The sequence below is a fragment of the Nannospalax galili genome, unplaced genomic scaffold (assembly GCF_000622305.1).
Source record: "Nannospalax galili isolate Female #2095 unplaced genomic scaffold, S.galili_v1.0 scaffold891, whole genome shotgun sequence".
Taxonomy (NCBI): domain Eukaryota; kingdom Metazoa; phylum Chordata; class Mammalia; order Rodentia; family Spalacidae; genus Nannospalax; species Nannospalax galili.
In genome coordinates, this window is record NW_008330576.1 from 3,533,263 (window position 1) to 3,557,568 (window position 24,306).

Here is a 24,306-nt window from a genome sequence, read left to right on the forward strand (position 1 = left end):
GCAAAAAGAGCCATGTGAGTTTCCATCTAGAAGATGCAGTGGGACTGGAGCCACAGCCAAGTCCTGTGCTTAGAATACTGGTTGACGTTTTATGGTGCTTCAACTGTCTAGGTTCTTAACAAACAGGAAAAAAAAGATTGAAAACAAGACAGAGATGTTAATTCAGAAGACATGGCTCAGGGAAAAAAGCCATCTTGTCATAGCTGAAATACTAGGACAAATTAATACAATTATAGGGTTGAGATGGTAAGATTTTTTTTCTTCAATATATATTTTTATTGAATTTTTGTGCATTTGTACATCTTGATCATATTTTAACCCCCTCCCTTTTCTACAACCCCCTCATAACCCACCCAGCCCTGCCGAATTTCATGCATTCTATCATGCATTTCATCAAATCGTTTGTGTGCCCAGATGTCCAGTTCATCCACTGGAGCCCAGTCAGCCTATCCAGTGTCACTCCCTTAAAGGAAATCAACTTTCCCTCACCCAAAAGACGTCAACTGACAATAGTTTTCCGCTAAAGTTGGGGCCTCCTGCCCATGTCCCCATTTCTATGCTGGGTTTTTGTCTGGTTTGAGTTTGCATGGGTCTTGTGCATGCTGTCACCATTGCTGTGAGTTCATATGAGCGAGTTGGGATGGTAAGATTCTTAAGAGAAGGGATTAAGTCAATTTTTCTACTTCATTTCCAGGTTTAATAATTAGGACCAAGTTGTAAAATTTGTTCTAAGAGTAGTCCTTTAGTATTTTTAAATAACATTAGAGTGTGAAAAAATTAGCCAAATTGTCATCAATTTTTAGCACATCTTTTCATCAGATCTTGTTCAGACTGTTAAGGTCAACCTGGTCATACATAGTGCTAATTTTGCTCAGAATCTGCTCTGTGTGTATCAGGCATTTAATTCATTTTTTATATAAATTTTTATTGAATTTTTGCAAGTTTCATACAATATATTTTGATCATATTTAGAACCTGTCCCTTATCTGCACCCCTCTTATACAACCTCACCAATTTTCAAGTACTCTGTCATATATACTAAGGCCTATTGAGCCAAATTTGTGTCCCCGAATGTCTTTCGTTGTGCATCCATCCACTGGAGCCTGGTTAACCTATCTAGCATCCCATAGTCAAAGAAAACCAACTGTTCCTCTCCCAATAGTTATCAGTTGCCAATAGTTCCTCACCTAAGGTTGAGGCTTCTTACCCATTTCCCACGTTTATGCCAGGGTTTTGTCTGGTTTGAGCTTGCATGGGTCTTGTTCATGCTACTACCATTGTTGTAAGTTCATATTAGTAACTTCCTAGCTGTCTGGAACACTGTTTTCTTGTCATCACCCACCACCTCTGGCTCTTACATTCTTTCTACCCCCTCTTCCACAATGGTCCCTGAGCCCTGGGTGTCAGAGGTTTGATATAGGTCTCTTATTCAGGGATAGGCACTCTGCAGTCTCTTATTCTCTGCACTTTGGCCATCTGTGGTTTTCTTGGTTAATCAATCTCTCCACATTAGGAAGCTTCGTTGTTGAGAGTTGAGAGAGGCATTAGTATTCTTTCTGCTCCTTGTTTTGCTAGGTTCCCCGAGCTTTAAGTGCAGAGGTTGCATTGTAGATGTGTTACTTAGGGCTGGACATTTCACAGACACTCGCTCTCTGTCTTTGACTGGTTTTGGAACTTTGTAGTAGTCTTCATCAGTTGCAATAAAGAAGTTTCTCTGATGAATGGGGAGAGGCCAACTTTTATCTAAGGACTTGGAGCTAAGGTCCACAAATGAAAGAACATAAACTGCTTATTTTCTGAGTCTGTGTTACCTACTTAGATTCTAGTTCCATCCATTTACCTACAAGTTTCATGATTTTATTTTTCTTTACTGCTGAGTAGGACTCCATTGTGTAAATGTACCACATTTTCATTATCCCCCTGTGGGTTGAAGGACATTTAGGTTGTTTCCATTTCCTAGCTATTGTGAAAAGAGCAGCGACAAACATAGCTGAGTGAGTATCTCTGTTATAGGAGGTCCTTTGGGTTTGTGCCAAAGAGTGGTATAACCAGATCATGTGGTAGAATCATGTTTAGTTTTTTAAGAATTCTCCACATTGATTTCCACAGTGGTTGCACCGGTTTGCAATCCCACCAGCAGTGAATGCAGATTCCCCTTTCTCTGCATCCTCACCAGCATTTGATGTCACTTATTCTCTTGATCTTAGCCTTTCTGATTGGGGTAAGGAGAAATCTTAAAGTGGTTTTCATTTGCATTTCCATCATTACTAATGATATTGAACAGTTTTTAAAGTATTTCTTAGCCATTTTTATTTCGTCTCTTGAGAGCTGTCTGTTCAGATCCATAGCCCATTATTTAATTGTGTCATTTGTTTTCTTGCGTCTTTGTTTTTTTTTAATTTTTTGTATATTCTGGCTATTAATCCTCTGTCAGTCATGCATGCAGCTGATGAAAATTTCCTCCTACTCTGTGGGCTTCCTTTTCACTCAGTTGGTTGTTTCCTTTGCTGTACAGAAGCTTTTAGTTTAATGAGGTCCCATTTGTCAATTACTGACCTTAATCCCTGAGCAACTAAAGTCCAATTTAGAAAGTCCTTTTCTGCACCTGTATTGTGTACAGCACTGCCCATGTTTTCTTCTAACAGTTTCAGAGTTTCAGGTTTCACATCGAGGTCTTTGATTCATTTGGGGTTGACTTTTTGCAAGGGGATAGGTACAGGTCTAATTTCATTCTCCTACACATGTAAATACAGTGTTCCTGCACCATTTATTGAAGATGTTGTCTTTCCTCCCAGTGTGTGTTCTTGGCACCTTTGTTAAATACCAGGGGGCTGAACTTACATGCACTCATGTTTGGGTCTTCTGTTCTGTTCCATTGATCTACATGTCTCTTTTTGTGCCAGTGCTGATTTTATGGCTATAACTCTGTAACATGGTTTGAAATCGGGTCTGATAATCGCCCCCAGCATTGCTCTTTGTGCTCAGAATTGCTTTGGCTATCTGGTCTTTTATGATTCCATATGAATTTAAAAGCTAGAAGAACCTAGAACAAAGCAGTCCACATTGTAAGTGATCATAGATGCAAACCCAGAATACTTTGCCCAGCAAAACTTTCTATCATAGTAGAAGGAGGAAGAATGATCTTCCATGGTACAAACAGACTGAAAATTCATGTCCACCAAACCAGCAGAGAATCCTTGATGCAATACAAAGGACTGAAGAAAGGAATGACCATACCCAAGAAACTACAGAAAGAGAACAAATGAAAGTATAATTAGAGAAACACAAAATAGAACTACAAACACAAATGGAAAATAAAACGAAAGTAACCAATACACAACTTTCAATAAAAACTTTAAATATCAGTGGGCTCAACTCACCAATCAAAAGACACAGGCTAGTTGAATGGATTAAGAAAAAATAATATCCATCTTATTGTTGTCTACCAGAAACTGATCTTACCTCCAAGGATGGACATCACTTTATGATGAAAGAATAGAAAAAAATATTCCAAGAAAACTGCACTAAGAAACAGGCAGGTCTTGCTATTCTAATATCCGACAAAATAGACTTCAAATTAAAATTAATCAGAAGAGATAAAGTAGTCTCCCCTATGGTTCTTAAGTATACAGAGGATGACTATTAAATGTGTTATTGTTTGAGGTGGTAGCTGAGAGTGGCGGCTTTGCTTGTGAAGAGAGATAATGTTGAAAAGCAACACATTTAGAATCTCACAAAGCTTCCTCTCCCATTGGCCCTGGAAAGCCTCCAGTTTATTCTTTCAATGAATTGATAAAATTACACATCTTTTAACTTTTTTTACTTTGATTATTAAACAATTTAATGCTCTGTTCTGTTTTTATACTTTTATTAAGGCATTGATCTACAGCAACTGTACATATTTAATGTGTGATTTAATACCTGTGAAAATCATTTCAATAGAGATGAGAAATGTATTCATCCCCCTCAAAAGTCTCTTTGCAATACTAGCTATTTGAAGGAAAAACACCCGTTTATTTTCTCAATCTAGTTTGGTGCAAAGAGCCTGGTCAGGAACTCAGCTGATGTGAATCTGGTCTCCAGTCTCGCCCTAAAGGCTCCATGAAATTCAGAGTGAATTCATTTTTCCAGCCCATAGTTTTCTCATCTGACAAGTGAGGGGGTTGGACCTGATGGCCTCTAAAGCCCCCTGCAGCTCTAAAGCTCAATAAAGCTAAGAAGAAGGTGCACTTAGGGTATTGGTCTGTGTCTGAATGGTTTCACGTTAGATGTGGGTGTCCCTAGTGGCTGGGTACCAGCTGGACTGCTCCATCATTCCCTGCTTTGGTGATTGGTTTTCATGAAATCATTTCATTTCCTCTGGATCCCTTTCACCATGATTGAAGGTCACTTGTCCTTATGGATTTTTGAAGCTGTACTGAGTGTTTTGTTTAAGACTATGACTTGGGTGATGCTTGGAATTTGGTGAAGGGTGGCAGGGTGAACATCTCTCTGAGTTTCCCAGGCTGTTTGGGCCTTTCATGGGAGGCAGAGACATTATGTCTATGTATTTTAGGACTGGGGAAAGGGATGCAGATTGGAGTTTAATTAAAATTCTGGTCCCAGCATTGCCTATCTCCTTGCCAAGTCAGCAGCCAGGACTTCTGTTTTGGTTCTAGTGATTTTGCAATGACACAGCATTACCCCTAAAATTCTGGCAAATTGACCTCAAGCCTCAATATGCTCCCCAGATGCTTCAGCCTGGTGTTGTCGCCTGTGTCTTGAGAGATACCTGATTTACCATTGCCAGCGTTCTGGATGGCAGAGGAACTATGGAAAGAGATGAGGATTAAAACAAACAGAGCTGATTACAGATGAGTAACCGGTTTCTGCACAGCATGAAGGCCTTTCCACACTGCTTGTGTCTTCCAGGTAGCTAAGTGGGATTCTGAGGAGGGGCCCACCATGAGATTCTTCCTGCCTTCGCTCTGTGTGCTGTTCCTCCTGGTTTCCCGGTTAAGGGCAGTCAGCTTTCCGGAAGATGATGAACCCCTTAATACTGTTGACTACCACTGTAAGTCACCCAAAGCCCTGTCCTCAGCTAAGGAGGAAGCCTTTTGTCTTCTTCTAAGTGTATTCGTTTTCGGCACCAGAAGGAGATTTTATTATATCTTTAACATGTTTTGCACAGTAAATCATCAGTAATCTTTTCTTCACCGTTGGAGAAACTGAAAGAGTTTTATTGGGTGCTTTTCTGCAGGAACCCACACATAAAGATTATATATTTTCAGTAAAAAGAAAAAGACCATTTTCTGGCATTTTCCATCTTCTATTCATTTATATTCCAGACCTTAAGAGAGGAATTTAGTTAAAACCCTCTTACAACTAGTCTCTACAGCTAATCAATGCTGTATATCGATTCTTCAGCCCTGTAATCCTGACTGATGGTTTAGCTCATTTTTACTTGCAGATTCAAGGCAATATCCGGTTTTTAGAGGACGCCCTTCAGGCAATGAATCGCAGCACAGGCTGGACTTTCAGCTGATGTTGAAAATTCGAGACACACTTTATATTGCTGGCAGGTAATTTTCCTCTCATTGGTTTATTAGATTAAAATTCTTTTCTCTTGTGGTGCTTGCATTAATGTGTCTAGTTCATGAAAAACTAATACGTGATTGTGATCAAGAATTGCAAGTAGCCAAAAATATTCACCAAGAAGAGTGTGTTGTATACCAGGAACAGAGTACAGAGTCAAAGCCGTCAGTGGCACGTTGAGAAATGACACACCATTCTTTTGTCCTAAAGCAACAAGGGGAAAAATCTTTCTTGTTCTTTCCTAACTTAGAATTATTCCAGCAAATATTAGAAATATGCCCGTGCTAGTATCAAGTTGGTTTGTCCCATGCCTGGGAAGAAGAGTTTCCTCTGCCCCTTGAATACAGTGATTCATAAAAGCATCTCACTAATGAAAAAGCACCCTTTGTTGACTTTGTTTGAGACAGAGAAAATCCAGTTGATCTTCAAAACACAATAACAGTAGATCTATAAAAATAGAGTAAGAGGTAGCTTAGTATTTATGCCTTCACATGATATGACTTATCACCTTCCTTCCAACAGGGATCAAGTTTATACAGTGAACTTAAATGAAATCCCCAAAACAGAAGTCATACCAAGTAAGGTGAGCAGCTTTAGATGGTAAATTTATTCACATTCTCTCAGAGGCTGAATAATGCCCTTTCTAAAATGCTCCCACTTTAAAACTGAATTTTGACTTTGCTTGATTCTGTAGAAGCTGACGTGGAGGTCAAGACAACAGGATCGAGAAAACTGTGCCATGAAAGGCAAGCACAAAGTGAGTGAAAGTGCCTGCTGTAGTTTATCTTTTGGTGGGCGGCACTACAACACCCAGCACAGAAAATGCCTGACATTAACGTAATTATTATTTTCTTTAGGATGAATGCCATAACTTTATCAAAGTATTTGTTCCAAGAAACGATGAGATGGTTTTTGTATGTGGTACTAATGCTTTCAATCCGATGTGTAGATACTATAGGGTAAGTATATTTTTAGCTTGTATTTTTGACATCAACTATTTTTTTTTCCTTCACTGGTATGCTTTTAGAGTTGAATCTTTTCTGCTATAGCCTAGTAATTTGTTTTATCTCTAATGCCATAAAAGAATAAAAAACAGAATCCCTCAAATGGAATTTCAATATAAATAAAGCAGTATTGCCTTCAAGCAAGTACATTGGGTAGATATGACACCAGCTATTTATTTTTCTCTTACAGTTGAATACCTTAGAGTATGATGGGGAAGAAATTAGTGGCCTGGCAAGATGCCCATTTGATGCTAGACAAACCAACGTTGCCCTTTTTGCTGGTAAGGACCTGTAGTATATTGAATACCAATGATTGATGACATTGAAGGTACAGAAATAATTCAAAGGAAAAAAAAAGCTCATAGCTTGGATAGATTCTTTGACATAAATATTTCAAGGGCTAAAACCTATGAACAAATGGTTTAAAGGCAGACATGGAAAAACAAGGATATTTCAGTGCCTATGGTAAGTATTCTCACATGTGGCTCTGTTGTTAACTAAGCCAGTGACCTTGAACACAGTGCTTAATTTTTGATGTTGAAGTCCCTCATCTGTAAAATTAGGTAATATCATGGGACAGACAGTTAGAGGTTGAGGGTATGCACCAGGTGCAGTTTCTTGCATAGATAATGGTGACAGGGGGTATCACACACTCCATAGGGTAGCACACCACGGGGTAATTATGATTATTTTACCAAATGATAACTTTGGTTTCAGATGGAAAGCTCTATTCTGCCACAGTGGCTGATTTCTTGGCCAGTGACGCTGTGATTTATCGAAGCATGGGTGATGGATCTGCCCTTCGCACAATAAAATATGATTCCAAGTGGATCAAAGGTACCTTTGAAGAGCAATGCCATTGGGTTACTGGGGACAGAGGGATGGCTCAGGGATAGGAGACAAAGCCATCAGGAAGTTCAGTATGTGGCTTCGCATTGCTTATCTAGAACAAGCATGTGGTGGAACTCTGCTCATGAACAAACGGGGCATTGTTTGGTGGCGGGGAGTGAGGAGACTAGTAGGCATGTCAGGGGAGTAAGTTAATCCAGGCAACTATGCAAATGTCCCCAAACAAAACCAAAAAACTAAAGAGAGATCTTGTCTCCGAGTAGCTGTTGTCTAACTCCAAAGACACGCTGTACTGGTCGCCCATTCCCATCTACCTGGCTTGGAATGTTGATAATAGTGAGAATTGATTAGTTCCTATCTGCACAGTCATTTTGTTCTTTAGATTCTAAAAAATTTTTTTTTTGTTTTTTGTTTTTTCATTCTCAATATAAGAGGTTTCCTTCCCTAATTAAATAGGTTAATGAATAAATCTGTTGAAACAAAGACCTTTGCTGCAGTTCAGTTCCCTGTAGGTCTTTTTACAGTCCATTAGCTGGTTTTAATGACAGGCTCCCCAAAGCTTGAATACATCCATATTGGGACTCCTTGAGATCACTGTCTCCAATGTAACTGCAACATCTGTCTGTCATACCAAGGAGTTGGGGTCTTACGCTAATTGAATCATTCTTTAGGAACCAGTTTGTTTCGATTTTCTTTCAGAGCCACACTTCCTTCATGCCATAGAATATGGAAACTATGTCTATTTCTTCTTCAGAGAGATCGCTGTGGAACATAATAACTTAGGCAAGGCAAGTATGAGCGCTTGATTGCAGACTGAAACTGCATGGAATTGTGCCACTTAAGTGATGGATGCACTTGTCGTGTTTCAGAGCACTCAGTCCAGTGTGTATAAGGCCAAGCACAGAGGGCTGGGTTGCTTAGCATGAGCCTAACTACTAAGAAACCCTTATAGTACCCAGAGTCGGGACAGACTCCTTGGGCCGAGAGACACTTTCAACTTTTTCTGAGATAGGAAGTGTCTAGAAGTTCCCTTGAGATGTGGAGGCTCCTTATACACTTTAGAAATCCATTGATGGTCTTAATGTTTTCAGTGTCAAAGACAGAATAGAGTAGGGGCTCCTGTTCAACTTCAAGTGTTTCAGCAAAAGCCCACAACGTTCTTAAAGTATTACAGCCTCTAATATGCCCACCTTTAAGAACTGAGAATTTAATTGACAGTATCAGAAGCAGCGATGGAAGAAGTTAGAGACAGGTGTGAGCACAATTTTCATCCAGTAAGGCAAATAGCTAGCTCATGTCTTGAGAAACATCTTTGGTAGGATGAGAAGGCGGCCCTTTCCCCTCACAGGTGACTCTTGCCTACATTCTTATTGCACAGAACCACACTAAGAAGGCAACTTGATTCTTTTGAACCGGCCATCTTTAGCCGGCTTTTGTCCCTCCCTTAAATAGCAGCATTTTGTTCGGTTCCTCTTCAATGCTCATAACTTCATTGCTTGGCTTTTGTCTCCGGGCAGGCTGTGTATTCCCGCGTGGCCCGCATATGTAAAAATGATATGGGTGGCTCCCAGCGAGTTCTGGAGAAACACTGGACTTCCTTTCTGAAGGCTCGGCTTAACTGTTCTGTCCCTGGAGATTCTTTTTTCTACTTTGATGTTCTGCAGTCCATTACAGACATAATTCAAATCAACGGTGTCCCTACTGTGGTTGGGGTGTTCACCACGCAGCTCAACAGGTGGGAGCAGATCCCTGGCCCTCCCGGAGGTGCTCTGTGTGCCCTGTTGGAACTAGGCGTGGTACCTGTCCCCAGCCCCTTTCTCACAGTCTCCTCATTTTCAGCATTCCTGGTTCTGCAGTGTGTGCCTTTAGCATGGAGGACATTGAGAAAGTCTTCAAAGGACGGTTTAAAGAACAGAAAACTCCAGATTCTGTTTGGACAGCAGTTCCTGAAGACAAAGTACCAAAGCCAAGGTAAAGGGAAGAGAAAGGATTTTGTCTTGAACAAAACTCTGGGCACTGGAAGCATTTACCTCTTCTCCAACCTCGCACCCCAAGAGGGGGTCGATCTGCAGCAGCCCCACAAAGCAAATAAACATTACCTATGACCTGCCACCCAGTGCATGTGGATGTGGAGAACCCATGGAATTCTGGGAAATGGCACTGTTTCTCCGATTTTGCTGCAGCTCCTTTCTAAGAACAGTGAATGAGGGGAATGATCAAAGAACATCATTTTCCTTTCAGGCCCGGCTGCTGTGCCAAACATGGCCTCGCAGAAGCCTACAAAACCTCCATCGACTTCCCAGATGAGACCCTGTCCTTCATCAAATCCCATCCCCTGATGGACTCTGCTGTTCCACCCATTGCTGATGAGCCCTGGTTCACAAAGACTCGTGTCAGGTAAGACTAGGAAACTGGCCTACTCACAACCCATGGTTCTCCTGCCACTGGCCTCCGGGTCTGACTTGCCCATCTCCACTGGTAGGTACAGGTTGACCGCCATTGCAGTGGACCGCTCTGCAGGGCCCTACCAGAACTACACAGTCATCTTTGTTGGCTCCGAAGCTGGAGTGGTGCTTAAAGTTTTGGCAAAGACTAGTCCTTTCTCTTTGAATGAAAGTGTATTACTGGAAGAGATTGAAGCTTACAACCAAGTGAAGTAAGTATATTTTAGAAGAACTCTCTTCAACTCTGCTCAAAAATTTCTGGACTTTATTTCATCTGGCCATTTCCTTTCTGTCTTCTAAATTAGTGGTGGTTTGTTATATTCTGATTTTTGTTGTTTGAGGTTTATTTGTTTCTTTATTGTTTATTCCCTTTCTGATGTACATTTCAGGCTTGATTGTTTTTGTAAGCACCCTAAGGCAAAGAGGGTTAATAGCTGACAAGGTTAAAATAATTCCATCCTTCTTTCTCACCTGTGAAAAATGAGAACATTTTAGCACACCCCTCTTACCTTGCAGATCTATTTCAGGATGCTGCGTGTGGCAGACGGTTGTGCGCATACACACAGAGAAGATACTTAGCATTCAGCATTTTGTTCCAACCAGGGAAATGAAATTATTTGGACAATTAAAACACAAAAATAGGTGAGATAAACAGAGCAAAGGAGGCATCCAGAGCCCATAGCATAGTAAGACTTCGACATGTTAAAATGTCACCCTAGAGTCCACAGGTTCTTCACAACTGCAGTCCCCTTCAACCAGGAAAGGGATTTAAAAAAAAAAAAAAACCCTTTTCTCAGCTTCAAATATAATCAGACATGCAAAAATATAGAGCTGTGCCCCTTAATTATTATTTCCCAAAGTATGCACTTGCTTGGTTTGCTTCCGAACCGCATTTGTCTGGTATACTTTGTCTAGTTTTGACTGAAGTGTGGCTTCAAAATGTATCACGAAATAGGTGCACTGCAGAGAGCGAGGAGGACAGAAAAGTCATCGCATTACAACTGGATAAAGAGCACCACGCTTTATACGTGGCGTTCTCCAGCTGCGTTGTCCGCATTCCCCTCAGTCGCTGTGAGCGGTACGGATCCTGTAAAAAGTAAGTCGGAGTTTTTCTGTTTACACCGAGAACTGCAGTAGCATATCCTTTGCTGATGAGAAAATCCAAGTCACAGTTTTCTTGGTTTTCTACAGGTCTTGTATTGCATCACGTGACCCATACTGTGGCTGGTTGAGCCAGGGAGTTTGTGAAAGAGTGACTCTAGGGATGCTGTAAGTGTGTTCTGCCATGTTAGCCATCTTCTTCAGGGGCATAGGAAGCTAAACATTTTATAAACATCTAATCACACTGCTTTTCTTCTCCCTCCCTTCCTTCCTCCCTCCCTTCCTTCTTTCTTTCCTTCTTCCTTTCTCTTTCTTTTCTTCCTTCCCTCCCTCCTTCCTTCCTAGTATGGGAAAAGTTCAGAAAAGAAAACCTAAATTGTGAAAGGGAACAGAGATTTAGACAAAATAACACTTGAGGGAAATGGATGCTGGAGAAACAGTTTGTTTGCTCAGGCGTCCAAGTTAAATTTCCAGTAGTCACACTGGCAAGTTTTGTTGACGTGCCCCTGTGCTCTCTGTGTGTTCTCACTAATCACTCTGTGTTCTTGGTTCTGTTCTGGTTGTCACTTGTGTCCTATGAAGGCTGTTAACTGAGGACTTCTTTGCTTTCCGTAACCACAGCGCTGGAGGTTATGAACAAGATGCGGAGTATGGCAACACGGCCCACCTAGGGGACTGCCACGGTAAGACAGAGCCCTCCGTCCCTTCCATTGCTTCTTTTGATCACCTTTGCACGGAAACATTATTTTACAATCAGCCTTTTTAATGACTCGGGACACATACCACCTAGCATTTAACTTCGCAAAAGCTGAGCTGTTTGGTCATGGGGATCCATTAGAGAAGAGGCTTTATTTTTCTTTTCCTTCACTGTTTGCAATTTTGTAAAAAAAAAAAAAAAGAAATCTACAGAAAGGTAGTCTAACCAATAGGTTGATCTTTTAATTTGTAGTCTTTTCTTTTGACTTTTTTCGGTTAATTGGAATTCATAAATTTTTTGCTTTCTTTCGGTTACTTTTCACTGATTACTTGTTCCTTTAATTCTTTTAGAAATTTTGCCTACTTCAACTACACCAGATTACCAAATATTTGGCGGTCCAACATCTGGTTAGTTTTTTTAATTTTTTTGAATTAACAATCTTTTCTTTCCTTCAGTTCAGCCCCTCCTCCCCTCCTTTTGCGCAGTTGGCAGTCCTTCATTTTTCTGCTTTGACTCATAACCTCACTGATGGTCCTGAAAGACTTTTTCTCACTCAGCACTTGACCCTGTGTAGCATGTTAACAGTTCATCACTGACCAAGGCACATCCTTTCAGAAAAGTCAAATGGGTCGACATAACTGCATCCCAGCTGCACGCCCGCCCAAGCTTCCTTCTCAGCCCTTTGCATTGTGAATGCTCCCTCTGGCCATCCGTACTCAATGGATGACACAATGGCACAATCCTTACCTTTCCTAAGGCCAAGTAATGGACAAATACACATTTCCCCAAAATGTGTATTTCTAAGTTTTAAAGATCTTTTTTTGAATGTTTTGTGGCATTCCCGGGACTATCTGAATGTTGTGTTCCCAGTGCTGCGCAAGAGGCTTCAGCTGAATGAAGCTGGATTTTGATGTGTGAAGATGTGCACTGGGGTCTCCATGCACATCTGTCTTTGTTTGTTGAAGTCTCCATCTGTGACTGTTGGACCAGTCTAAACTATGCTCTCGGGTTTTAGCCTAAAAGCATATGTTTCCATATCCATGGAAATCTGCTAGGTGAGAGTTGGTAACAGACACACTGAAGGGTTAAGGCTCTCTTCGTCCTATGCTGCTTCTATAGGGCTCAAGGCAGTTTCATCCTTTTGAGGGGGAGGAAAGGATGGCCAATCTTATGTATCCCAACATCCTCATGCAGTTCGTAAATGCCATTGCTTTTGCATGAGTTGCTGGCTAACTCTTTGGAAGAAGCTCCCCAGGCATTTTGGAGAATGCAACAGTTTGTGCTCCCCCGTGGACAGAGGCTGTCAGTACAGGGAGAAAACTACAAAATGAACAGGAGGCCCTGGAGAAGCAGAGCTGCCTCTTAGGCAGAGCGGGTTTGTCAGGTTCAAATCAAGTGTTTACTTGGACATGACCAGGTATTTTCTAAATGAAATTACACTGTAGCTCTCCAGTGAAGGGTATGAGACCTCAGCCATTTATGAAAGTACTCTGTAAAACCACATAAAAAACAAATGTATCCCAAGAGCCTGGGAGAAACGTAAGGAGCCTGAATTCGACTTGTATTCCGATCTCCATGACAGGCTTCAGTAGGAATGTTTGAATGTCTTTAATTTGAAATCTGCTCAATATGCCTTCACTGTTAGTTTCTATTCTTCTCTTGTAAGAAAGGGATTTGGTGAAGTCTCCTCAGGTGTGTTTTTACGAAATTCTAGACACGCTTTCTCATACCATTTACTTAAACTTTAAAACGCAACAAGCCAATCAGAAAAGTCTTCCGATACCACCCATGTTAACGGACATCTGTTTGCCACCACAGACATGGAGGTATCTTCGTCTTCTGTTACCACAGTGGCAAGTATCCCAGAAATTACACCCAAAGTGATTGATACCTGGAGACCTAAACTGACGAGCTCCCGGAAATTTGTAGTTCAAGATGACCCAAACACTTCTGATTTTACTGATACTTTATCAGGTATCCCAAAGGGTAAGGCCTCACCAGGCACCTCATCTCTAACTGCATGGAAACCTGATTCCTGACATGGTCAGAGAGCTTGGCTCTCAGAGGTGAACCTAACCGGAACTGCAGCTGCTTTCCTGTAACCCCACTGGCCACAGTGACTTTGGTCTTGTGGTTAAGTCTGAGTGCATTCCAAAAGGCTGTAAGGGGCAGAAAGCTGTTAAAGACATGGCTCCTGAAACAGCCACTCAGACAGTCTAATCTATGTTGGTTTGAGCCTGAAGCAGCTGAGAGCCTACTGAATATCAGAGGATGCTGGCGGTCCCCCTCACAACATCCAACAGCAAAAACTCACTGCTGGACAAATCCCGTTATCAAAGGTTCTGTCTGGAAACCTTTCCCAGCCTCTTGCTCAGCATCAATTCAAAACGCAATATGGTGAGGACACGTTAGGTAACAAGTTCCTGAAATGCCACAAGCAGCAAAGCATGACAGAGTGCCTGTCCGTAGCTACCACTTCCAGCCCACAGTAGCGGCAGCTACGAAACAGCTGCCTGATGAATTTGCTTATGATATTTATTACCCCAGAAAAAGTCTATTCCTTTGCGCATCCTAAGCTGTGGTATCAGGTTTCCAGTCAGTTCTTATGACACTGCCTTGTCATTTATGATTTACTTCTGTTGATTTTCATTTTTATATTTTCATTGCAAAATATTTTATAATCATTATTTTTGTTTTGATTTCTTCAGTAATACCATGTCTTTCTACTTTTCTCTCTGGTCCTTTCATAATCCCATTAAATTCCATATCTCTGAACACTGATTAAAAACATCTAATATTCAAAGGCCTTAGTACTAACCTAAATGCCAGAGAATCCTCCAAATCCCTCTGACTCATTTATTCTGGGATAGCTGTGTATAACGTGTAACAGACTTGGATACCTCTTAAACTAACATTTCTTTAACTGACTGTTAGATGTCTGTGGTTGCATTGAATTTTCCAAAATAATTGCAAACTAATTCAGTCTTCTCTTTCTAGGTCTAATTTGAGTATTTCTCTAGTACTTCCCAATAATTTGATATTGCTTAACTAATATGTAGACTATTTTCCTATACTGTCCAGCTTTCTTACCTAGTAGGTCATTCAAGAGGGTTCCATCACAAGATGAAATTTTAAAACAAAACATGAAAAGAAACCCAAAAGTCTATATTTGTGTCTAATAATGACCAAGTAGATGCTTTTAATTTGTGAACCAATTATATGATTTTTTTCTAGTTCGCATGATTGTATTAGCATAATTATTTTAGCATAATATATATTTTTGTTAATTTGTACATTTCCATAATGCCAGCAGCTGTTCTTTAATCCTGATGTAGGAAGTAGGTTAAAATCATGAGACAAAACATTTCCTGGGACCTTCTAACTCTACTTTTTAGATAGAAACTCTTAAAATTTCTAACAACTGTTTAAGAGAGATTGGAACAAAGGAGAATAAAGCCCAGGTCAATGGAAGATTAGAATGAACTTGTAGATCCTGACATTTGTAACAATCGTGTATGTCTCTGGGGATTCTACTGTGCTTTCAGAGAAAAAACATACATGTGAAATATTGGAATCTACTTGAGCATGTGGACCTGCTTGAAGGTAGTGTCGGTTCGGTGGAAGTCATTTTCTATTTAATGTTGCTTCTCAAAAGCATGTCATTCAAACTCTTTATATGTGTCTGTTGCAGGTGTACGATGGGAAGTCCAGTCTGGGGAGTCCAACCAGATGGTGCACATGAACGTCCTCATCACCTGTGTCTTTGCTGCGTTTGTCCTGGGCGCATTCATTGCAGGAGTGGCAGTATACTGCTATCGTGACATGTTCGTTAGGAAGAACAGAAAGATCCATAAAGATGCGGAATCTGCCCAGTCCTGCACAGACTCCAGTGGAAGTTTTGCCAAGCTGAATGGTCTCTTTGACAGTCCCGTCAAGGAATACCAACAGAACATTGATTCTCCTAAACTCTATAGCAACCTGCTGACCAGTCGGAAGGAGCTGCCACCCAATGGGGATACAAAGTCCATGGTCATGGACCATCGAGGCCAGCCTCCAGAACTCGCTGCTCTTCCTACCCCAGAGTCCACACCGGTACTCCACCAGAAGACCCTGCAGGCCATGAAGAGCCACTCAGACAAGGCCCACAGTCATGGTGCTTCAAGGAAAGAACCCCCTCAGTTTTTTCCTTCTAGTCCTCCACCCCACTCCCCATTAAGTCATGGGCATATCCCCAGTGCTATTGTTCTTCCAAATGCTACCCATGATTATAATACATCTTTCTCAAACTCCAATGCTCACAAAGCTGAAAAGAAGCTTCAAAACATTGATCACCCTCTTACGAAGTCATCCAGTAAGAGGGATCACCGGCGTTCTGTGGATTCCAGAAATACCCTCAATGATCTCCTGAAGCACTTAAATGACCCAAATAGTAACCCCAAAGCCATCATGGGAGAAATCCACATGGCCCATCAAACCCTCATGCTGGATCCCGTGGGACCTATGTCTGAGGTCCCACCAAAGGTCCCTAATAGGGAAGCATCTCTCTACTCCCCTCCTTCAACACTCCCCAGAAATAGTCCAACCAAGCGAGTGGATGTCCCCACCACTCCTGGGGTCCCAATGACTTCTCTGGAAAGACAAAGGGGCTATCATAAAAATTCCTCCCAGAGGCACTCTATATCTGCTCTGCCTAAAAACTTAAACTCACCAAATGGTGTTTTGTTATCCAGACAGCCCAGTATGAACCGTGGAGGATATATGCCCACCCCCACAGGGGCGAAGGTAGACTATATTCAGGGGACTCCAGTGAGTGTCCATCTGCAGCCTTCCCTTTCCAGACAGAGCAGCTACACCAGTAATGGCACCCTACCCAGGACGGGACTAAAGAGGACACCGTCCTTAAAACCTGATGTGCCACCAAAGCCTTCCTTCGTTCCTCAAACCACATCTGTCAGACCACTGAACAAATACACTTACTAGGCCTCAAGTGTGCTATTTCTGTGTGGCTTTACGCTGTCTGTGTTGTTGAAAGGATGCTGTAAGGGTACCTTAAGACGAGAGACCTGCTTGTGTTTTAAGAGAAACAAGTAGCCAAAGAAACTCTTACTTTGGCAACATCAGAACTTGCCACATGTAGCTACCGCAGCAAGGCTTCTGTGTACTTGTCTGAGAACAAAGGAAGGTGCTGGTCATTCCATTTCTTTTGTTTGATGCTAACATGGTGTGTAGCTCTGAAGGGCTACCTTAACCAGTATAAAGAGCTGATACAGTACTCAGAAGAATCTGTGAACAAATACTTGAAAATGGGTTCAATTTAGACTGCCGTTATGTGTGGTCTTCCCATTAAATGTGAACATTTTAATATGTATGCATTCACCTTGCCTCTTGCACAAATGTCAAAAATTAAAATATGGTAATGTCTCAAAAAAAATGAACTTGTAGATTACCAAGCAGTTTGCTAAAAATTCAGTCTTTGACCCAAACTGTAGCAATTGTTTTTCACATGTGGCATTTTTTTCCATGCCACCAACCAACTATGTTGGAGGTTTGTGTGGGTATCTTTGGTGTGTGTGTGTGTGTGTGTGTGTGTGTGTGTGTGTGTGTGTGTGTGTGTGTGTGTGTGTATTTCTGTGTGTATAGGGGGTGGGGGTTTGAAGCCATTCTTGGGCTACATGAGACCCAATTTCACAGAGAGAGAGAGAGAGAGAGAGAGAGAGAGAGAGAGAGAGAGAGAGAGAGAGAATGTTCTCTACCCATTAGGATTTATTTAGGTGCCCATTGCATCTTTTTGTACTGTGGAGTTGTTTACATTAAGCATCACTGAACAAGAACACTAACTTCCTCCCACATCAGTCCATTGGGTTCAGCTCTGAGAAAGGAACAGTCGAGGCTCCTTTGACAGTCAAAATAATGAGCTTCGCCTCTGTGGTACCCAACGTCAGAATGTTAAGCGTTCTAAGTAATTTTGTGCTGCTATTCATTAAAACTTCTATTCCAGCCTTGCCAGCATAAGAAGTTAAGAGACATTAAGCAGTATCCTTGATATATCTACCAGTATTCAGTAGTACAATTTACCTGTCCACTGTGAATCAAAGCCTGAGGCACGCTACTTAACCTTGGACACACTAATAAGGAATTGTTTTGATTGTGTTGTTCTATTTTTTTTCCCATATAGCAAAATATATCTTTCTTTAACTCCTCCTACCCCCAAGGCAAAAGAGAAGACCAAAACAGAGGACAAAAGACAGAGAAGGAATCATAATTGGCTTAACAGGGAGGGTCTGTGGAAACTATCAGTGTGCGACCATGTTGTCTACGTTGTGTTGTGTGAGGATTTTCTTCTGAGTCATGCAGGCAGTGACAGTATACTGTAAATACCACATGTGAGTTTACCTGAATCTGTGCATTTTGTGCCTTATTCATGAGAATGATGGAAGTACTAAAGTCCATCAAGTGTTTTCACGATAGCGCATCATTTACTGTATGCCAGTTGTAAACGTTTTTCAGCCAGCACCTGAAGACTTTCAAAAACCAATCACAAAAGCAACCGAGAACAGTTAGTTGTTGAGCAGTCCCCCAGAGTCAGTAGCAGCCTCCATATTCTGCCGTGATAAACATTCCGCTCCTGCTTCCTGAGGATGAAACAGTGATAATGTGAAGTCAGGTGAGGTTTCTGGGAATCGTGGCACCTGTGGAAACCTTGTCGAGAGTCATTTCTGTGTAGCTTGGCAGAGTCCACTGACGGTTGATAATGTGTCACCTGCTGACTCCTTCAGTTACTATGCTGCACACAACCCAATCATTTATTGAACCTAATCTAGAAATTACCACAACCTAGGAAGGCTCCTGACCTAGTCAGGCAATAAGTTCAGCTGATTTCTTGTGCTAGCACTGATGGCATACATTACTTGGGGGAAGTTGGGGTGCAGAAGACCAGATCATTTTTATACAGAATGTAGAATACTGATAGTTGTTCTTTTCTTTTGAGAACATTGTTTTACAGAGAACATGATTTCCTGTGATCTTTTGGAAGAGACATCACAAGAAACATCATTTTAAGAAACATCTATTCTTAGAACACTTCAACTTTGCAACTAAAATATTACAGATTAATAAATTAAACAACCAATGATAAACACTACTCAGTCCACACCAAGAAACGTCTGAATTTACCTTACCAATATTAATCCCAGTGTGGTGACTCTGTGTGACCCCAGATAACATTTTGTAACATTGTGCTGCCTTATAGTTTGTAATGTGAGTTCCATCAGTATTTATGTTGAAATTTCTAACATGGATTCTAGTCTCTATTCTGTTAATTTAATTTTAAATACTTTATCCATTTGTGCAAAGGTAAACACAGATTGTATCTTTTTTAATGGTACGGCATAAAAAGTAACCCTAAGGTGAAGTGGCTCTATACTGTTTTATAGAGTACTTTAACATGTATAGATATCTTGTAAACTTGTATTGTGGATGTGTAAATAATATGTACTTTGGGTTTTTAACACCGCATGTAAAGTCAAAATAAAATATCCAAATCATTATATCCTGCCTTTTGATATTGGAGAGGTTTATACTGTATTTAACACTATATTTCTTTAAAAGCCTACCAAAATATTCTTATCTGGAACGTTTGTCACCAGTCACAGTTATTCTCTCCTTGAAAGACTGATATTGAAGGCCAGAGCCTAAAATGAGAAACAGCTCAGAAAATCAGAGGAGCACCTCATTGACAGTCAAGGCTCCAGGCACACACCAGCACCCCACACTGTCCCTAGATTTAGTTCAACAGATATTTTAGAATGTATAGTTTGTGGGTTGGGAAGAAGGCTCCAGGGGCAAAGACTTGCTATGCAAGTGTGAATCCCCTGCACCCACGTAAAATTAGGCACAATAGCAGCTCTGTAATTCTAGTGCTCCTCAGGGCAAATAGGAGGCAGCGAAAGGAGGGTCCCCAAAGCTCACAGGCAACCTAGTCTATACTGTGTGCAAAAGTAAGAACTTCTCAAGGTGGACCACCTACACCCAAGATTGCCCTCTGACATCCGTACAGGTTCCGTGGCATGATGTACCCATCCCCACACACAAACATGCACACTCCTCATACAAACAGAAACCATACAAAGCATTTGTGGCTTATATTACCATATGAAAATATAAACATACTTTTAGACCAAAATTACAACTAGCCAACAGTGTTCTCGCCATTGGGTGTGCAGAAGGCCTCAGTCCCATTCTTTTAGCAGAATGAGGTATAATAGAAGGTATATATGCTAAATATTAGAGCGGAAAGTGAAAGGATTCCATAGTGTCCCCCTTATCAGGTCCTAGCGATTGTAGCCATCCTGTCTGCTTGGTGCCAGGAGCGTCTTCCATCTGTGTCCAACTGCAGCTCCTTGTTTTACCAGAGAACCTCAACAGCATTTTTTGCAGAGCAACAGAAACTGCCATATCCCATCTAGGGTCTTAACCTCCTTCACAGTGTCATCTAACTAAGGCTTAGAGACAGCTGCATCTGAGCGTCATGATGCAGTCTGGTCCGTGATAGGAGCCCTTTCCATTCCTTTTATAACATGGGGCAGTCTGGAGAGATGAAGAAGTTACAGGAATCAGGACTGAGCTCAGTTGAGTGCTTGCTTAACATGTAGTAAGGACCTAGTTTCTACTCCCAGAACTGCATTAACTGTGTGTAGTGATATATGCCTATAATCCCAGCTCTCGGGCGGCAGAGGCAAAAAGATTAGAATTTCAAGGTCATCTTCATCTACAGAGGAAATTCAAGGCTAGCCTGGGCCATATGAGATCCTGTCTCAATTTTTTTTTCAGGAATCCTTTCAAAAGAGGTTTGTAAAAGGCTTATCTGTCCCCTGTCCTAGCTATAAGCTCTGCAACTGCATAAGGACATTTCCAGACCCTCCTCCAGCACTGGCGTTGACTCTGAAAGTCTGGTCTTTATGTTGCTGGGAAGACGGTGACATCTCCCATCTCCCTGACATGCAGGAGTCAATTTGTAACTCCATTTGGACAAACTGATGAGGAGACAAATAAGATATATATAGGGGTGCCCTGGTTCTTCCCTCTCTATTTGGGTAGCTCCTTATATTCCTTCACCTTGCATGTTCTATTATATTGCTATTTCTTGCACTGCAGACAGTAGATTACTAGGTTCAGAGGTTTTCTTTGCATCTTTCTTTACCTTTCATAGGTGTTCCTAGCCTTTTTCATCATGGGTATTCTTGATGGTTTAATGAAGGCTACGGACTAAAAGGTGAATTTCACTCTTTTATTCAGGAAACTCACAGTACCCTAAAAACACATCTATGAATCCTCCAAGTGAGTGCTCAGATCCCATCTCAGAGCAGTGCAGTGGGGGAACTTGGAGCTTTTCATAGGGAACACTCCACTAAGCCTCAAAGTGAAGGCACAAACGTTATCTGAGACAGATCACCTGGGCTCCTGCTTCAGAAGCCCTTTGACTGGACACTTCAGCTGCTCTCAAAAGTAGGAACACAGAAGCCAGATGGAACATTTGAAATGCTGGCAGGTGAAGGGAAAGGCCATTTTCCATGCTTAAACCTAGCATGGCACCAAGAAGCCTCACCTTCCTGGTATTCTGAGAGAAGCCAGTTTTCCATTCTTATCCAGTCCTTTTTTCCCTCATCTTCCTTAGCCTGGGGCCAAGAACACAATATCCAAACAGCCCTCCACCCAGAGCTAAGGAGCTGTAGGTCTGATCCTGACTCCATCCCTATCCAATGACTAGGATAGTCTACCTCTCCCAATTCAAGATGTCTGGTTTTTGAACAAATAGTTTGACATTCATTTCTCTGACAGGTCTATGGCCTCTGTCAACTCTGTAATTCTATTACTTATTTTATGAATGCTGGACTTAAATATTACTCATGCAATAGCATGGTTTGTGAGCTATTTATGGGTGTATGAGGCCTGTTCCCTGTTAGATGTGCAATATATGTGAGATTAGCAATAAAGTAAGGCATGATAAACAATGTACTTTAAGCTATTTAGCCTGAATATATATTTGATGCTTACCCGTTTTGCATATATAACATGTTAAACACTTAAATCTCTGCCAGTGTTTCATTCTTTATCAAATAGATGTAATACCATAAACAAAGGGGAATGGACCTATAATAATATAAACCTAAGTCTTAGAGGATGTGGGGAAGGGGTAAAAGGGGAGGTAAGTAGTGTCCTGGATTTTCAGCCCATGAGTGAACAAGAATTCACATACAAAGGAAAATAGCATATTTCTAGTCCTTGTTCTATGATATAATTCTTTTTAAAATTAGGTATTGATTATAGGACAATTAATCTCTGAAACATGTTCTTGAGTGCATCTCAGACTCTTATGCTGGGTTTGGGTGAAGAAAAGTATAAAAATACAGTGCATGTATATATGTACTATTTCTAATGAGATGGACCTCCAGTACTGCTGGAAAGTATGGGCCTCAAATATGGGAAATGTCCCATATCAAATATGATAGCTTTACATAAATGGCTACTGAATACCTGAATGTGGCTACTGAACCTGCTAGACTTAGTATATCAGACAGCGCCAGTCAGTCTAGGAGATACCTGCCACTGCTGCACAGCAGCTCTGTGGGGACTGCAACAGATTAAATGATGAGACACACCTTGTACGTTGTGTGCAGCTACCTGTGCCTCGCAGGCAGTTCATGTTTAATCACACTCGCTATAGAGCTAGTATGAGGTTTGCTTTCTTCCTTAAAAAAAAAATAAGATTAGCACATCCAATGGTCCCCAAGAGTATTAGCACTGGGCTTTGTGGATAGGTATCTCAGGCTTGCCCCGTGATTCTGAACCCTATTCAGAATAGAAATTAAAGTCAGTGGGGGTTGTGACAGCTGTGGAAGTAGAAATGAAAGTCAGTTCACAAATCAAGGCTAATTCACGTATTCTCACACTCACACCCAGTGTACAAATTAACACCTTCTATAGAAGGTTGAGAAGGGGGTCCTGAAAGATGGCCTCTCTCCGGTTCTTCGTTACAGTGAGGAGAAGAAACAGAGGTAGAATAATTATAGGATTCAGGGGTGCATGCCAGACTTCCACTGAAAAATGAAATAGTCACATGCTGGGCCATGGTAATGAGCATCCTAAATCAATTATCAGAAAAGAAAATCCATGGCTTGGATTCACTTTGGATAGGTGGAACATAACCAAGCAGGATGAATTGAATTGTGCTTCAAGGAACAAACCCGATGTGTCAAACTGTACCCATCTAACGTTCTGGGCACCCTGCCAGATTTACAGTCTCAGATTTTCAGAGAGTCCCTTGCGGTGGGGGGGGGGGTGGCACTGAGCTCTTATTTTGGTAGTTTTCATATTGAGCTGAGATTGCATATTGAGAGTTAGTTGTTTTCTGATCTTTTGAGCTGCCTAGCTTTCTGGGAGGCAGAAAACAAATCTGAGTTTCATTCTCTTCTAGATTGGCAAGGCCTGGCCAGACCATCAAACTTTCTGATGCTAATAAACATTGCAGAAGCATATACCTCATAATGGGAGGGGCAAAAGCTGATACCCCTCATTTGCAAATCTGATTCCCAAATAAAAGAACTAGAGCATCCTCTAACCCCTCTCAAAGGAGCATTCCACAGGTATAAGCACAGCTTGAGAATGTGGGAAAAGGAATGGAATCTCTATAACATTTTTGAAAACTCAAACTTATTACTGAGCACTTGGATAGAGTGAGGCCCCAAAGTCCACAGCATCTTGACTCGGGGGGCAGTCATTCACTGGGTCTGGCAATTTGGAATTTGGTTGGTCCACATGTACCTGGAGTGATTCATAAAATTAAGATTTCAAATGTGCTGGTGCAGCGTCTCAGGCCTACACAAGTTAAGGGTGCCAGTGAATAAGCCCATCAAATTGCTGGGACTTAATGACTATTATTTCCAATTATCCATGGAACCCACCTCCACAGAGAATTGTGATCATGATGTTTGCTCAGTTCACATAAATATGAGAATTGAATGAAATGAAAATAGTCATAAATTAATGAAAATAGTAAAACTGAAGAATGCAATAGAATGCAAATTATTTTAAACATTTTAAAAATATTTTTATGTGCATGAATGCATTGCCTGCATGTATGTATGTGCACCCACGTCGTGCAGTGCCCACAGAGGCCAGAAAAGGGGCATCAGATCCCTTGGAACTGGAGTTACAGAAGGTTGTTAGCCACTATGTGGGTGCTGGGACGTGAACCCAGGTCCTCTGCCAGAGCAGTCTGTGCTCTTAACCACTGAGTCATCTTTCCAGCCCCTATTCTAAATATTTTATATATATTTATATATGTAATATAGACACAAATATAAAAGTCTAGTAAGAAACACAGAAAAATATTTAAATTGGTTATAATCATTTAAACAAATATTTTTTAAACATCATTCAAATAAGTATTTTTAAATTTTTTCTGTCTGCTATTCTGTTTAAGAAAACAGAGAGATACTCCGGAGAAAACCAACTTTATTTAGTTGACTGGTCTTAAGAAAAAATGAAATTTCTGGTCACTGAAAACAAACTCCAAAAGACTGGATCTGGTCAAGGGGGATGGCAATGCAAACCCTCAACCTTCCTGTAGTCGGGCTGC

At 41.2% G+C, this 24,306-nt stretch overlaps 1 protein-coding gene across 9 annotated transcripts in view; it reads left to right on the plus strand.

The window, feature by feature from the left end:
* Positions 1 to 17,057, plus strand: part of Sema6d (semaphorin 6D) — a 56,797-nt gene extending 39,740 nt beyond the window's left edge. For 2 of the 9 annotated variants that reach the window (XM_017802336.2, XM_017802331.2), the window contains exons 2-19: positions 4,912 to 5,053; positions 5,450 to 5,561; positions 6,097 to 6,157; positions 6,269 to 6,331; positions 6,432 to 6,533; positions 6,769 to 6,859; positions 7,296 to 7,415; positions 8,127 to 8,215; positions 8,945 to 9,162; positions 9,267 to 9,398; positions 9,669 to 9,824; positions 9,910 to 10,083; positions 10,827 to 10,967; positions 11,063 to 11,140; positions 11,555 to 11,655; positions 12,020 to 12,076; positions 13,488 to 13,655; positions 15,361 to 17,057. In XM_017802336.2, coding sequence (XP_017657825.1) covers positions 4,945 to 5,053; positions 5,450 to 5,561; positions 6,097 to 6,157; positions 6,269 to 6,331; positions 6,432 to 6,533; positions 6,769 to 6,859; positions 7,296 to 7,415; positions 8,127 to 8,215; positions 8,945 to 9,162; positions 9,267 to 9,398; positions 9,669 to 9,824; positions 9,910 to 10,083; positions 10,827 to 10,967; positions 11,063 to 11,140; positions 11,555 to 11,655; positions 12,020 to 12,076; positions 13,488 to 13,655; positions 15,361 to 16,649 — 3,261 coding nt within the window. In that variant the 5' untranslated portion in view covers positions 4,912 to 4,944 and the 3' untranslated portion in view covers positions 16,650 to 17,057. The remainder of the gene's footprint in view (positions 1 to 4,911; positions 5,054 to 5,449; positions 5,562 to 6,096; positions 6,158 to 6,268; positions 6,332 to 6,431; positions 6,534 to 6,768; positions 6,860 to 7,295; positions 7,416 to 8,126; positions 8,216 to 8,944; positions 9,163 to 9,266; positions 9,399 to 9,668; positions 9,825 to 9,909; positions 10,084 to 10,826; positions 10,968 to 11,062; positions 11,141 to 11,554; positions 11,656 to 12,019; positions 12,077 to 13,487; positions 13,656 to 15,360) is intronic. The other 7 variants (XM_017802332.2, XM_008849314.3, XM_008849322.3 and 4 more) reach the window with 7 other exon arrangements.
* Positions 17,058 to 24,306: the final 7,249 nt, after the last annotated feature.